The following is a 15,708-nucleotide window of genomic DNA, read 5'->3' on the forward strand; positions in this document are numbered from 1 at the left end:
CGAGCCCCCGCCCGCGGCTGCGGCGCGCTCGGCCCCGGTACTGCCCCCCCCCGGTACTGCCCCCCACCGGTACTGCCCCCTCGGTACTGCCCCCCCCGGTACTGCCCCCCCGGTACTGCCCCCCCGGTACTGCCCCCCGTTATCACCCCCCCGTTATCCCCCTCCTCGATCTCCCCCCCCCATTATTGCCCCCTCCCTTACAGCCCCCCATTGCTCCACCCCCCTCGTGCCCCCCCCCCCCTTTTTGCACCCAGGACTTGTCAGAAGTTTCGGGGGGCCGGGGGGGGGCGCCCCCGTCCCCCCCCCTCCCTGGCCGGGCTCTGCGGGCGGCACGCCCCCTCCCCACGCCCAGCGCAGCGGCGCATATCGCGGCAGAGGGGTCTGTCGCGACAGCCGAGCCTCCGCCCCACCTGTTGTCACAGCCCCCCCGGGAGGCTGGGAGGAGGTGGGGGGGGGGGCCAGCGCGACCCCCGTGCAGTGGGGGCCCCCCCCGTGGGGCCGAGCGCCGGGGTGACGCCGGCTGCCCCACGGCAGGGACCCCCGCCCGCCCCAGCACCATGATCTCCCCGAAGGACAAGGCCAAGGCGCCCAAGGACAGCATGACGCTCCTCCCCTGCTTCTACTTCGTGGAGGTAGGTGTGGGGTGGGCGGGGGGCTGCCGTGGGGGGGCTGCGGCCTCCCCACCCCCGTCCCACCCGGGTTGGGGCCGCGCATCCTCGGGGCTGCTCGGTGCACGGCCCTGCACCCGGCCGGTGCCCCCTGGGGACCCCGGGCACCCAGCGGGGGGCTCTGGAGGCTGGGGTGGGCGAGGAGCCCCCACCGACCCCCCCGGCCCCCCCAGCTGCCCATCGTGGCCTCCTCCATCGTGACGCTGTACTTCCTGGAGCTGACCGACCTCTTCAAGCCGGCCAAGGTGGGCTTCCAGTGCTACGACCGCGCGCTCTCCATGCCCTACGTGGAGACCAACGAGGAGCTCATCCCGCTGCTCATGCTGCTCAGCCTGGCCTTCGCCGCCCCTGCCGCCTCGGTGCGTCCCGGGCCCGTCCCGCTGCCAGGAGGGGGGGTCAGGGGGGGTCTGGATCCTGCCTGGGCCGGGTTTTGGGGCCCCGCTGAGCTGCCGGTTCCCCCCCAGATCATGGTCGGGGAGGGCATCGTGTACTGCCTGCAGTCCAGGCTGAAGGGACGCGCCGGGGCCGAGGGCAGCATCAACGCCGGCGGCTGCAACTTCAACTCCTTCCTGCGCAGGACCGTAAGGTTTGTGGGTACGTTGTGCCGCAGCCCGGGCAGCCGTGCCCTCCTCGGGGGTGTCCTGGGGCTGGGGGGGATGTGGGGGCAGCCAAGCCCAGCAATGCACAGCTCTACCCACTACCCAGACCCCCTCACCGGACCCTTCCTGGTCGTTTTGGGGTGCCCCGGGGCTGGTAGGGGATCCCTGGATGCCCCATGCGGGCTGGGAAGGGGCGCATGGGGCCCATCCTGTGCAGGGTGGGGGTGACACCACCAATCCCCCCCGCTCTGCCTCCCGCAGGCGTCCACGTGTTCGGGCTCTGTGCCACCGCCCTGGTGACGGACGTGATCCAGCTGGCCACCGGCTACCACGCGCCCTTCTTCCTGACCGTCTGCAAGCCCAACTACACGCTGCTGGGCACCCCCTGCGACGCCAACCCCTACATCACCCAGGACATCTGCTCGGGCACGGACAAGCACGCCATCCTGTCCGCCAGGTACGTGCTGGGGAGGGGACAGCCCCCCCGTGTCCCCCCCCGCACCCAGCAGCTCCGCTTTGTCCCCGCTGCAGGAAGACGTTCCCGTCCCAGCACGCGACGCTGTCGGCGTTCGCGGCCGTCTACGTCTCGGTGAGTCTGGGGACCGCATGGTGCCACGCGCTGCAAGGCTGCTTGTGCCCTGCAGAGCCCTGCATGGCTGGGGGGAAAGGCAGCGGGTGCTGGTGTCACGACTGACGGCCTCTTCCCCCCCCAGATGTATTTCAACTCCATCATCTCGGACAGCACCAAGCTCCTCAAGCCCATCCTGGTCTTCGCCTTCGCCATCGCCGCCGGCATCTGCGGCCTGACGCAGATCACGCAGTACCGCAGCCACCCCGCCGACGTCTACGTGGGCTTCCTGATCGGCTCAGGCATCGCCGCCTACCTGGTGGGTGCTGCCGGGCGCGGGGGCTGCGTGCCGCGCGCCCCGGCCCCGCTGACCCCGCGCTCTCCCTGCCGCAGGCGTACCACGCCGTGGGCAACTTCCGCGCCCCCACGGAGAGGGCCCCGGCCCCGGCGCCGGCCAAGGACGCGCTGCGGGCGCTGACGCAGCGGGGCCACGACTCCGTGTACCACCAGAACAAGTCGGTGAGCACCGATGAGCTGAACCCGCAGACGCGGCTGGAGGAGGCGGCGCGGCCGGTGCCGCGGGAGAAGAACTCCCTGGGCAGCCTGAAGCGCGCCAGCGTGGACGTGGACCTGCTGGCCCCCCGCAGCCCCATGGGCAAGGAGAACATGGTGACCTTCAGCAACACCCTGCCCCGCGTCAACACCCCCTCCATGGACGACCCCGCGCGGCGCCACATGACCATCCACGTCCCCGTGGACGCCTCCCGCTCCAAGCAGCTCATCACCGAGTGGAAGCAGAAGTCTCTGGAGGGCCGCAGCATGACGCTGGCGGAGGAGGCGGGCGCGCTGGGCCGGGGCGCCGGGGACGCCGACGAGGACGTGCCCCCGTCCCTCTACCCCACGGTGCAGGCGCGCCCGGCCGAGCGGGCGGCCATGGGGCCCCGCGTCCTCATCCAGCCCCGGCCGGGCGCCTCGCAGCTGGTGCACATCCCCGAGGAGAGCCAGGCGGGTGCCGGCGGGGCGGCCGGCGGCGGGGCGGCCGTGCGGGCCAAGTGGGTGATGGTGGCGGAGAAAGGGGGGGCGCAGCGGGTGGCCAACCCCCCGCGCCTCATGCAGGTCATCGCCATGTCCAAGCAGCAGAGCATGGTGTCCGTCACCCCCAAGCACTCGGAGACGTCCTCGTCCTCCACCAGCTCCGACTCCTCGCAGTACCGCTCGCCCTCGGAGCGCGACAGCTCCAGCATCATCACCATCGACGCCCACGCGCCCCACCACCCCGTCGTCCACCTCTCCGCCGGCAACGGGCCCTGGGAGTGGAAGTCGGCCCAGAAGGGGCCCGAGGGGCCGGACGCCTACGAGCTGGGCGAGATGGGCAAGGATTTCCGGGGCTTCCGCCCGGCCAAGAGCGCCGGGGTGTCCCCCGGCTCCTCCGTCAGCGACATCGAGCAGGATGAGCCGCGCTACGGCAGCCTGGCCACCATCAACGTGGTGGCGGGGGGCGGCGGGGAGCGGGGGGATGGCCCCCCCGAGGGGCTGCTGGGCACGGCCAGCCGCGAGTCCACGCTGCGGAGGAAGCCGGCCGAGAAGGACGGGCACACGGACAGCGAGGCCGACAACTACTACAGGAAAATGCAGGCCAGCCGGAGGTTTAAGGACTGAGCCCCCGCCGCCCGCCCTCTGCCCTGCCTGGGGGGTGACGGGGGGGGGTCCGTAATTGCTGGGCCCCCTCCCGTTGGGGAGGTGGCAGGACGGGGCTGTCGTTAGCATCGGGGTGACAAAATGGTGAGGCCAGACACCTTCACCCCCCCGGGGCAGCCGAGGGGTGCGCGGGACCCCGGGGAGCGCAGAGGGGGCTCCGTGCCCCCGCCCACCCGTAGGGGCTGGGCGTCTCCAAGCACTTTGGACTTCACTTCTCTCTCTAACACAGGTGCTGACATTTTGGGGTGGTGGGGGGGTAATTTATTCTGACTCTGGCATTGTAAGTCTGTGGGGTGGGAGGGGAGCAAACAGCATTAAAGGGCTTTGGGGGGGGGGGTGCCATGGGGCTCCTGGCTCATGCGGGGGCCGCGCGTTGGCTGGATCGTTCTGGGGGCAGGGAGATGGGGGACGGTGCCGGGAGGGGGGTGTTTGTCCAGGGCCCGAGCTCTGGGTGTTAGGAGCGTGTAAATACTGTGCTGGCTAAAGTAGAGTGTGTACATTGGGTAGGGAAGTGCTGGGGGTGGGGGGACGACAACCGGGGGGGGCACGGGGCTCAGCCTGCCCGGCCAGCCCGGGTCCTGCCAGCATCAGGGCACCCACCTGGGCTGGCAGGAGCCCCCCGGGGGAATTCCCTGTGCATGGGGTCCTGGGGGGGCCGGGAGCTGCTGGGGAGGCAGCCCTCGGGGGGGGGTCTCCAAGCTGTGAATGCATCTGCCAGGCAATGGCTGAACCTGCTGTGGTTTGAAAAGGAATAAAAATGTGAATGTGCCCCGGCTGGGCCGTGTCCTTGGGGGGCACAGCTCCAGAAGGGCTGGGGGGGGTGTCTGCAGGGCATGACCAGGGCTCAGCGGTGCTGTCAAGGTGGGGTGTGGAGGATTTGGGCTCTGGGTGGAGCGGGGGAGCCCTGGCTGAGCCGTGCGGGACCGGCCCAAGGCTGTGGAGCAGCCCCTGCCCCATCCTTTGTCCCCTGCGAGAGGCAGCCCCCACCGCGCCCCCACGCCTCCAGCGGGGCTTGGGCTCCTCTCCACCCCATCATGGACCAGGAGAAACCAGCTCCAGGCTGCAGCTCATGAAAACCAGGCGATGACGAGCAATTACGTTAATACAGCTCGACACGCCACCACCCCGTCCGACCACCAGCCAGCGCGGCCGAGGGGCCCCCGGTGCGAGGGGCTTCGTGACCCCGGCATCGCCGCCACGCACGGGACGCGGGGACCCCGCTCGCATCGAGCGCGGCTCCGGAGCCGCCCCGGGAGGGAAGTGCAGGCGCTGCAGATTCTGGCTGTGTTGCTGTGGCAACGCCGGGGATGCGGGCACCCAGCTCGGCTCCCGCGTGGCACCCTCCTCGCTGCACTGGCCTCCATGAGGACGGCGTCCCCACGTTGTCCCCGCGTTGTCCCCGTGTCATCCCCGGCCTCCCGCGAGGGCACCGCAGAGCCCCGGCTGCACGGGGGCTGCTGGGGGTGTCAGGGGACAACTCAAGGCACCCGCAGCGAAGGCAGCCCCGCAGGCTGCCCCCCCCCCAGCCCATCTCCGTATGGTGGCAGCGAAACCCTGCACGACCCCGGCCGCAGCGCGGAGCAGCATCTGCTGCCATTTGTCACGGCTCGTAAATCAGACCTGGGGGGGGGTTGGATGTGGCTGCCGCCCCCGCGTGCTGCCTTCCCCAGGAGCTCTGCACGCAGGGACGGTGACAGCCGCGCGGTGAGGCTGTGCTGGGGCAGGAAGAGGTGGCAAAGCCCGAAGCGAAGCCACCCCGCTTCACCCCGCAGCCCCCATCACGTCAAGCGTGGCCAAGCCCCTTGGTGCCCCCGGGGGTGCAGCGGGGACAGCGCCAACAGCCCCCGGTGCTCCAGAAGCGGGGTGCTGTGAAGATGGCCCTGAACTGCCAATTGGATTAGCAGTGGATATCCCACAGCCTCGGCCTTGCAAACATGTAGATTATCCCGCGTAACCCCGCCGCGCTGCTGGAAAAGCCACCGGGGGATTAGCGCGGGGATTGCTGGCAGCAGCTCGAGGTGTGGGTGCTGCGGGAGGGGGGGGGCCCCGGGGAGCTGGGGGGGTCCCGGGCTTTGGTAGGGGGCTGGCGGTGTGCTGGGAGCGGGGGGCTCAGCCTGCAGTCCCCTGGGAGATGGGGACGAAGGCAGCGGGGGCACCGAGCTGTTGGTGGGGGCCCTGGGCCGCCCCCCGCTCAGCGCCGTGACCAACGGCACCGCAGGCCCCTTCCCCGACCCCACCGTTTCCATGGCAACCGCCCGCTCCGTGCCGCAGCCCCCCCGTAGGGACCCCCGGCTGGAGGCCGCTGTTGGGCCTGGTCCTGGGGGGCACCGGGAGCCCCCCTGCAGCCACCCCCCGGCCCCAGCCCTGCCGCCAGCGGGTGCCCGGCCTGCGGGAGGGGGCGAGGGGAGACCCTGCCTCGTTAGCTGGGCCCCGCTCGCTAATTGCTCCTGGAGCAGCAAATAAAGCAAATTCCCTCGGTGCCTGAGAAGCGGTGGCACGGTTCGGGTTGGTTGGAGCCGTGGGGAGCCTCGGCCCTGTCCCTGCGGAGGGGTCAGGGAGGATTTGCTGCCCTCAGCCCTGCTTCACCCGGACACGGCCACCCCAGAGCCACCCCCTCCCCGGGCACAGGGAGCCCCGACACCGGCCCTGGGCTCCCAGGGGCTGTGGCCCCGCTCTCTGAGGGCGCTGGGCGCAGCCTTTCTGCCCTCCAAGAGCCTCTGCAGGACTCTGAGTACCCCCCGGCACGGAGCAACGTGGGGAAGTGGCTTCAGCAAATATTGGTTCAGCTCCAGCAGCATGAGCAGCGCTACTCCAGGGCTGGCAGCAGCACTTCAGACTCTCCCTCAGAGGCATGCTCGGAGGATTAGCAGCAGCATTTACAGAGCTGGTGGCGAAGCCAAGCTATCTGCATTCACTTTCCATAGCCAGAGACGCTCAGGATGCTTGGCCTGGCCTTTCATGTTGGTGTTTATTCCGCACGAGCCTCTCCCCCCATCTTACACTGCACAGCAGCGTGGTTGGAAGATCTGCTGGAGGCAGGGAGCAGATGAGGCTGTTGTTCTCTCGCTGAAAATAAAATATTGGTTCCCCTAATTCAGCATTTTCTAAATAAAGAACATCTTTTCTAGAAGTTGCCCTACACTGTCAGTGAGAACGGTCTAATTACAAGCACAGGTTGAGAGTCAGCTCTCTGTCAGATGCACACGGGTGAGCCAGTGCAGGCATCTGCCCTCCTGCACCCGGACACCGGCAGTGCCGGGAGCTGCTGCGATGCTGGACAGGAGAGCAGCCCCCACAGCAGGGGCCAGGAGGCCGTAAATCCCCCCCCCAGCACCCCAGGGCCCCCCCTGCCTTGCTGGTGCCCAGGGCACGCAGAGCTCAGCAGCGTTTCACACGCGCATCAGCGGGCGAGGGCAGAGGCAGCTGTTACAAATCCTATTACACTTTCCAGGAACAACAGTGATCTCTTTCAGCAGCCTGAGGCTCCTGCAGAACCCAGCTTGGAGGCTGAAGCCGGAACCGAGAAGCCTATAAAATAAGCCAGTTTAATGCTAATGCGGTTCAACACAAAGGGAACGCAGCCAAAGGACAGGAGCAGAGCCACAAACCCAGCCGCGCAGCTTTTACTCGTCCCACCTCCACAAACACGGGCTGTCCATCGCCACCCTCGGCTGCTGGAGCTCGGCGCACCCCCAGCATCGCTTAGAGCTGGAGGGGTGCAAGGAGAGGGACAGGGACAGCACAGAGCACACTGCCACGAGCCACAGGGGGTCCGCTGAGGTTTTATTTCTTGAGCATTGTGATCCCAAACTTCGGGATGCCGAGGTGTCCAGCTCTACACCACAGCACCTACTTTCAGAAAGTATTTTTTCTTCAACTGTGTTGGACTCAGAGAGGACAAAACCTGCAGGACAGAAGGCCTCGCTCCCCAGGGGGCTGAGCAGCCAGGTGTGCCCACCAGCACAGCTCCCACCAGCACAGCAGGGTGACCCCAGGAACCAAAATAAGCCTCCAGCCCCCTCCTAGCCATTGCAACAGCAACCTGGCCAGGTCACAGCGGGGCACTGGATGGGAAACTCAGCACTGAGACATCCAGCTAGCCAGAAAGCTTCGACACATCTAGAGCACAAAACTACAGAGAGTATTACGTATTTGACTGGAGAGTTGGTTATTTCATGGATATTAGCTAGAATATATGGAAAGTTTAGGAACATGAAGTAAAAAAAAAAAAACAAAAACAAAAACAAAAGTGTTGGAGTGTGACAAAGGCAGAGCATCGGTTAAGGCCCTATAACCTCATACCTCTGAACTTCACTGGTCAAGCTCTGAAGGGCTGGAGGGTGAACACCGGGGGGCTTCGGTCACCCCACGCAGCCCCAGGCCTGGTTCACCATCCTGCCCCCTGCACAGAGGGGCCAGCATGAAGAAACACTCCCCCAGCCCAGAGGTATGCGAAAAAGTCAAAAGTTATGTATGAGGCAGCTGAAATTACATTAGAAGGAAAAATCAGAAGCAAAATAGGCACAATAAAGAGAGAGGAAAATCAGAAGCAAAGAATACAGAAGAAATTTATTGAAAGCACAAGTACAGACTGGCCAATAACCGCTTTCTACAATCTGAACAGTAAATAATGGAGCTACAGAAAGGTACAAAGGTTGTTATAAAATAGTTTTAATTTTGTTTCTTTTTGCATTACAAACATTCTTTGAAAGAGGCAATGGAATTCTGATGTTGTGTATGCTTACCCTCCCCACCCCACCTTCCACAATACTGAACCTGTAATAGCTGTTATCAAAATATACAATACATCTGTTCACCATAAAAAACTGGGTTTTGCTGCCCCCTCATGTCTTACAACAGGTATAAAAAAATTATAAATATGTACACCCTTTTGTTACTCACATTCTTTACATGCAAACACAGGGATCCAAAGGAAAAAAACCCACAATTGTCTGGGTTCTGGGGTTACCTCAATTCACTTACTTGCATTTTGCAAAATATATAAAGCCTGTGGGTTGACCAAATCAACATTAAAGGCCACCAGACAGGTTTCATTCCAATAAGCCTCTTCCCAGTGTCTTGGGTGAGGTTGATTGAATTCTTTAAAAGTTAAACCACCACAGCTGTTCCACTCGGGTTGCGCATGGATCCTTAAGGTAGTGCTGCCTGGGGTGTGCTCAGGAGAAGCAGCCACACTGCCCGCGCTCCCCAGCTGCGGGAGGACTCAACTTACTGGTTTCCACTGGGGAAGGAAGGCAGATGAGCGAACTAACTCCAGCTGACAACTACCACCAAGACATCTGAATTTGCACTGCTGCATGTAAGATGCTGGCAAGGAAACAGATTTTTCAGAGGCAGCTCAAGATTTCCTTAACAGGCTTACTCAGCTTTAGAGGTAACTGAAACCAGCATCTCCTTGTCAGCTGATGTCAGCTGAACTTTTTCTCAGCTCAGCTGGGGGCAACTTCCATTTCAGGTGGTTTCACACCCCTTTCGGCCTCCGACTGAAGACTGAGGCAGACAAGTAATTACTGATCTCATGCCAGCAACCCGAGCTGAACCCTCACTCAGACTTCACACACTTCTCCAGCATAATGCATATCCTCAAGATTTCAGGGAGGAACTAAGAAAAGTTAAGACTTTTCCAAACACTCAGTGCTAGGCAAGTCAAGAGCTCCCACACTAAGCAAGGAAATCATAACTTGCAACACTAAGACAAAAAACAAACTTTGGTCCACAATTTGCAGAAAAACCCTGAAAAAAAGTACAAGATTCTTGTTATTTTGCATCCGAACAGGTTGCAGGTTAGAGGGAAACGTAAGGCAACATTGGATTACACAAAATAGAAGGCAGAATGGCCCAGGAAAGAGTCGTAAGCCAGAAAAAAAATGGTTGTTGTATCACTGGGAAAAAACGATCTGCGTTCTACTTATAATAGATTCCCTTCCTATAACTTAAAAATATCTGGGCTTATAGGTTAAAAGGGTAAAACTTTAGCCTGGGTCCTTTTACTTAAATTCACAAGCTAATTGTGCTTGTTACCTCAAACACATTGCTTTAAAAATCTGCTTAGCATGTTTCAATGTCATTACATTTATTCATCCTCAGTCATGACCTCAGCCTGATAACTAAATTCCTGCCCTACAGTTTCAATTACAAAAAAAAAAAATAAGAAAGTACAGTATACAAGGGTAATACCACAAAGGAGTAAATTTAGATTACGTTTATACCATCTTATCATTCTATAAAAAGGTACTTAAACTATTTCTTTTGCATATAAAGAGATTAGAATATTTGGTCAACTGGAAATATTGCTAGGCACAGATGACAGCAACTGCATCAAAAAGTATAATACAAGAATTAAAACAAAAAGCTCAAATGCTGAAGACATGCTATAAGAATGATGGCAGAGCTACATTGGTCTTGTTAATTTCAAATTAGGGGCACGAAGGTGACTCACATGAACACCTTTCTAAATGTGGGATATTCAATAATTCTTCAAATCCTAGCCAAGTATTTAAAGATATATATATATACACACAATTTGACAAATTCTTTATGATTCATCTTCACAAGTGTCCGACAGTGGTTAATTTCATATCTTGATCAATGCTCTTGTGAAGGGCAGAGCCTGTTGACTTGCTATCGACAATGGAATGTGATTTGGTCTTGGGAATGCTTCCCCACCCAGACCCTTCTACTTGGTCTGAGCATTACACACAAAGGATCTTAAATAACTCCCACTGGAAGGTTTGCAGATGGAGATAAACCACAAGCAGATTGGAAAGTGGCATGAAGACACATGATCCTATGCAAATTGAGACATCATGGACAGTGGGATACAACTGCCTAGAGTCAAAGCCCAATGTTTTCTTTATCCACTTTGCCAGCTTCATTAGTCCTTCACTACGATAAGCTGATCTAGTGAGCCAGAGCTCATCCATTCCCCTCAACTCTCCCATCCAATCCCTACAGTTCAGATGTTTTCCCCAAAAGAAGAAAAAAGTTTAAGGCACAGGATAGCAGATGCACAGTTTAGGTAGGATCAATGCAACTTATTTTTGTGCTGGATGAGTTGGGAGCTCCTATACACCATGCATTTTGCAAAATCCTGACTCAAAGGCGCAAAAGTGAATTTACACAGTGGTTTTAGGTCTTTCAAGGCATGGATGGGTAAAGAAAAAAAAAGGCATCAATGTGAAACCTGATAAACTTGTTGGGATCTGCTTTTCAGGGGAGGAGGAGCAGGAGGGGAGGGGAATTTCCCAGAGCAGGTTCCAAAGTGTAAACTTTAACTTGTGATTTATTTGAACAGTCAAGATTGTTACCCATCACTGCAAGGTTAGCAATATGAATTAGATTTAATTTTTTTTTTTTTTAAAAACCGGTAAACTGATTTCTCTTTAAAAAAATAAAATCTCTGGTCTTTTAAGGTCACTTCAGCTGCATTTTTAAAGTGGCTTTTTTCTGGAATGATGGAAGTTGAAACCCTAGTGTTCAGCCTTCTAAGGTCAAGGCTGAACCCAAGAGGTTAAGTCCATTCTGTCTCATGCCTTCCAAAGCTTTAAATGGTGGACTTTGAGAAGGACACACGCAGGTGGTGATTCTCTCCCAGGTCATGATTATGGAGGTCAATGAGTGATTGAATGGCTTCTTCCACAGAGCCCATCTGGATCAAAGCCATTTTACGGTCCTTCCTGACGAGACAGAAGTTTAAGTCACTCAGTACCGTCATACACAGAGCTTAACTCAGTACATGCTTTCTTAACCAGCACTCAAGACCAGGCAGAAAATCAGCTACCCGATAACTGCAACATACTGTCCTTTTACACAGGGAGTACATCTGTAAGACAAACGTGACTATCCAAACTTCTCACTCAGCTACCCTAAAATTTTCATCAAGTCATTCACCATGGACCCCACCCAGGCTTACTCTGTAATTCTTTATTCTAAATGAGTCAATTACTACATAAGCAACAATTCTGCTCAGCGTTCTCTTAACCTGGGTTGGATTTTGATAGTAAGAGCCAAATGCTTCTACCCTTTTCACACTGCAGAGCCCAGCGTAAGGACAGGACATAAGAGGAAAACACTTACTGGAAGAATTTGAATCCTTTGACCATCCCACCATTGCTTGAGAACAACATCTTGAGGTCTTCTTCAGTTATTGATGGTCTGAAACAAATAATTTCTCCAGTCAAATGTACATCACCTCTAAAACAGCTCCCATCGGATCCTTTCCTAAATTCTCTACCAGTCAAGTAGCTCTTTGGACTGGAAAGGCTGAGGAATGACAGGAAGATGGGCAATCTTTTCTACTGCCTGAAGTTAAAAAGCTGACAACATTTACTCTCACACTAAACTTGTGAATATTTCCACAATGAGGCGCACAAACTCTCCACGCAGATACTTACGGAATATTGGACAGATGAAGAGTGGCAGAAGGGGGGAAGATGTTCTGAAAATTTTTGGAGCCTGGTTTCTTGAAACGATGTAAAGGAGAATTTCCGTAGTCCTTAGTCAGACCATGGTCTTCCTGCCCTTCACGGGGAAGTTGCACAGTCTGATGCTTGGACAATGTTATACGGATTGGCTTCCCATGAAGCTTCTGACCATTTAAATGGCTCATAGCTGTAACAGTTAAAGACAGTGCTGACTACAATGGTATTTCAGTTCTCTTCAGACACTAATATCAAAGCTAGATTTCATTTGAGTTCTTCCCTATGCAGTTATCGCATCTTCCAGGAACTCCATGACAGGCGTTGTTACTCTGCTTTATAGTACTGCTTATTCCATCATTTTCCCTCTGGATTATCTTGCACAAACAAACCATACCTTCTGGAGTTGCACTAAAACCGTACCATATATGCAGGCAAGCAATTAAAGGCACAAGCTGTTTGTGAGTTTTTCATCTTTTTTTTTTTTTTTTTTTTTTGAAGAGAAAGCACTGATACTAAACCTTTGATTACCGATATCTCTTAATGCTAACAATGCGATAAATTTAAGCTTGCTTACCAAGCTGAGCCTGGTTTCCATCAGCCATCTGAACTAGGGCATTCTCTTTCTTATTAAATAAAATCTTCACCCTCTGCACATCACCATAGACTCCTTCAGAAAGTGAGGAAAAAATAGTTTCAGGTAAGGGGAATAAGGGAAGTCTCATTCAACTTAATATTAGCTAATCAATCCAAGAGCAAAAACATTCATTCACAACCAGAACTAATCTCATTCCAACCATGTTTTACTTATTCTGCTCTACTTAAGGAAAATTCTTATATAGCAGAATAATAATGGAACAATACATTAAAGAAAAAGATACTGGGTTTCAGCAAAAAAAGAGCAAAAATCTAAATGCCAGAAGACTGGACAATTTAGCATGCTACCACAATTTAAAACTCTTATAAAAAGACATGCAAAGCAATAAACCATGCATAACTGAACATAAAATAAAGGCAAACTAAATTAAATAGCAAACTAAATAAACAATGTAAAAATTATGCATTCAAAAAAATGGCAAACTGCAAACTGTACATTTTTGAAGTATCAAAAAAAAGTAATCTCAAATAAATGAAAAACAAGGTAATAAAAAGTGTGAATAATAACATACCGAAAAGAATAAAGAGGCATTGGGGTGTAACTCTCTTTAGAGAACAGCAGAGCAAGGCAGCGGAGGGACAGGGAAGAGGTAAGGAATCGAAGGGGAGAGCGAGGTTGCACAAATCGTCCACAACGAGGAAGGGCAGAGTCCCCGCAGGAAATGGCGAAATTGGTTGATGGATGATGAAGTTTTCAAGATGGTTAATATTGAAGGGCAGGTTGGTTTCCGAAGAGCAGGGTTTTTTTTTTTTTTTTTTTTTTTTTGGAAGGGGAATGTTTTTATTTTTTGTTTCAAGCAACAACAGGAAGCAGAAGTACCGTGCAGTCAGTTGGCAAAGAAATTCCGGATCAGGGGAAGAAAAAAAATTCAGGGATGGGGGAGAAAAGAAAAAAGTAGCAAAAAACACAGGTCAGTAAATACATAAGGAAATATGTAGTGTTCCATCAGTCAGATTTATAGAATTCTACATACAATAACTTGTTTACAGAAACAGTTAATAGGTTTTTACCTAGTGGAACACAACGATAAAGAAAAGGCATTTTTACTTAAGATATACAAAGAAGTAAGAGACAGTATCACAACAGAGTGACTTCTACAGGCTTTAACACTAATTAAATGGCAATGGTATTCCCTAAAATTTGTCTTAAAATACTGTTTTTGATTACTAGCATTTCTCAGAAGAAATAACTTCACCTGTCAAGTCAAACAGCTGTAGTTGCTGCTTTAGGGCCAAGGACTAAAGGAAGTAGCCCATACGGTATACGTAATTGTAACAAAACCAAAAAAGCCAATTTAGATATTACCCACTGCATATAGAGCAAAATACCAGGCTGAGCAGCTATTCCACTACAAAAAGAGTACTTTAAAGGCCTGGTGGAAGTTCTTGCTATAAAGGAGCTTGGTACCATGTTTACAGCAGAAGTCTGCTCCCTCCCATCTCAGTGCATTGGCCCCACACTGCAGGAGCCCAGCGCTGCTGCTGATCCAGGAAGGGAAAGCACCTCTGCTCCCAGCAGCAACACTAACTGTGCACGCAGATTAGAGTGCTTTAGACTTCTCCCACTCACCGTGGAGAAGAAAAAAAGTCATTTTAATTTCCAGGATTCTGATTCAGGAAAAAGCCTTACATGCTGCGGAGCAGTCACTCCAGAGAAATACTGTCTCTTAACTAACTGGTTGTGGCATAGGTAAGTTTCTACAACACTGATTATACAGGCAATGGAAAAAGTTTCAGATCTGTTAGTTCACAGCTTCAGTACAAGTATCAAAGTCTCTCTAGCCCAAAGATAAGCTGGATGGATAGTGAAGAGCTCAAAAAAAATCACAAGGCATGAAATAACTGCTTGATCCTGTTTAAACAAGAACTGTGCACACCATCAGACACATGCAGATTAAATGGGGGTAAAGCATGGTCTGCAACCTATCACTGCCATCCAAGCAATACGATCATCCCAAGAAAAAAAATGGACTGTGTTATATCAGTTGAGAATAGCAATGCCAGCTCGTAACGTTTAATTAAGACTTCTGTTTGGACAGCAGGTCACTGGGACCAAGCCAGAGATGACAGTTCCTGGAATGGCAGAGGAGTTCCTAGGCAGAAAAACCAACTCATCCAAATCAAAGCTGGTATCACAGCCCCTGCCATTATTTCATGCCCTGGAGAAAATAGTAATGACAGATGAAGAGTAGTCTGAACTACTGATTCAATTAGCGCATCTCATCGAGAGTTGAATATTTTTTGATTACTCATCACATCCAGGCTTCTCCTTTGATGCAAAAGAGGTTTTGTGGTTACTCTGACATCACTGGTAAGTTTTATAGCTTTGCAAAGTAGTATTAAGTTGTGTGTGCAGTCCCACCAGTTAAAAGTGCTTTTAGAGACTCTCATTCTATTGCACACAATAGAAGATTCTACACTTTCAATCCAACAAAGAGCCAAAATCTGACAAAAAATCAAGATACCCATATCGAATTCTCTGATACAGTCTTCCATTAAAGATTTTTGTTCAAATTTTCCTGCTTTGTTATTAAAGAAACCCAAGTATTTCAACTCACTAAGTTAAATGGAGTCGAACATGTAAATTGTGAGCTGTTACAGGGTTTAACTAAAGAAAACCTTCCAGGAATCTTGGAAAGGAATAAAATGTGCAAGCACATGGCAGAGGAAAACTGCACAGGTACAAAGTCAAGCTGGCAGGGGTCCAGACACTACACAGAAAGAGCAGAGGTCAGAATGAACTCTCTCTGTAGTTCTGAATTAATGTATTAAAAAACTAAAACATGCTATGGGGAAGAAAGAATGGACATGGCTATTCCGTGACCCAAATGACACTACTGCATGGGAATGGCAGGGAGGTTCCAAATGGAAGGGAGGAAGGGGACAGGCATTGTAGTCTTTGTGGGACAAGAGCAGGCAGGCAGCATCCTTGGCTTTCAACCAAAGAAGAGCGAGATTTTAATTTGAAAGATGGACTTTCTCATTTCCCTTCAGCAACTAGAGTACTGATCTGCTTTGAGGTTCAGAGCTTGCAGAGCACATCATCTGCTTTTCTAGTTTTGCCGTTTCCTTTAAGATAT

General features: G+C 53.8%; 2 protein-coding genes across 4 annotated transcripts in view; one reads left to right on the forward strand and one right to left on the reverse strand.

Moving 5' to 3' along the window:
- Positions 1 to 557: 557 nt before the first annotated feature.
- Positions 558 to 3,494, forward strand: PLPPR3 (phospholipid phosphatase related 3; the record flags this gene model as incomplete). The annotated part of the gene is made up of 7 exons (XM_084302697.1): positions 558 to 632; positions 842 to 1,027; positions 1,133 to 1,262; positions 1,529 to 1,724; positions 1,799 to 1,856; positions 1,981 to 2,154; positions 2,229 to 3,494. The coding sequence occupies 7 exons, from the start codon at positions 558 to 560 to the stop codon at positions 3,492 to 3,494; spliced, it is 2,085 nt and encodes a 694-aa protein (XP_084158823.1).
- A 4,582-nt stretch (positions 3,495 to 8,076) lies between these two features.
- PTBP1 (polypyrimidine tract binding protein 1) overlaps positions 8,077 to 15,708 on the reverse strand; it is a 29,926-nt gene continuing 22,294 nt past the window's right edge. For all 3 annotated transcript variants that reach the window (XM_084302703.1, XM_084302702.1, XM_084302701.1), the window contains 5 exons: positions 13,141 to 13,174; positions 12,549 to 12,641; positions 11,948 to 12,164; positions 11,631 to 11,708; positions 8,077 to 11,230 (listed from right to left, as the gene is read on the reverse strand). In XM_084302703.1, coding sequence (XP_084158829.1) covers positions 11,098 to 11,230; positions 11,631 to 11,708; positions 11,948 to 12,164; positions 12,549 to 12,641; positions 13,141 to 13,174 — 555 coding nt within the window. In that variant the 3' untranslated portion in view covers positions 8,077 to 11,097. The remainder of the gene's footprint in view (positions 11,231 to 11,630; positions 11,709 to 11,947; positions 12,165 to 12,548; positions 12,642 to 13,140; positions 13,175 to 15,708) is intronic.

The sequence above is a fragment of the Netta rufina genome, assembly GCF_964035555.1.
Source record: "Netta rufina genome assembly, chromosome: 28".
Lineage (NCBI taxonomy): Eukaryota > Metazoa > Chordata > Aves > Anseriformes > Anatidae > Netta > Netta rufina.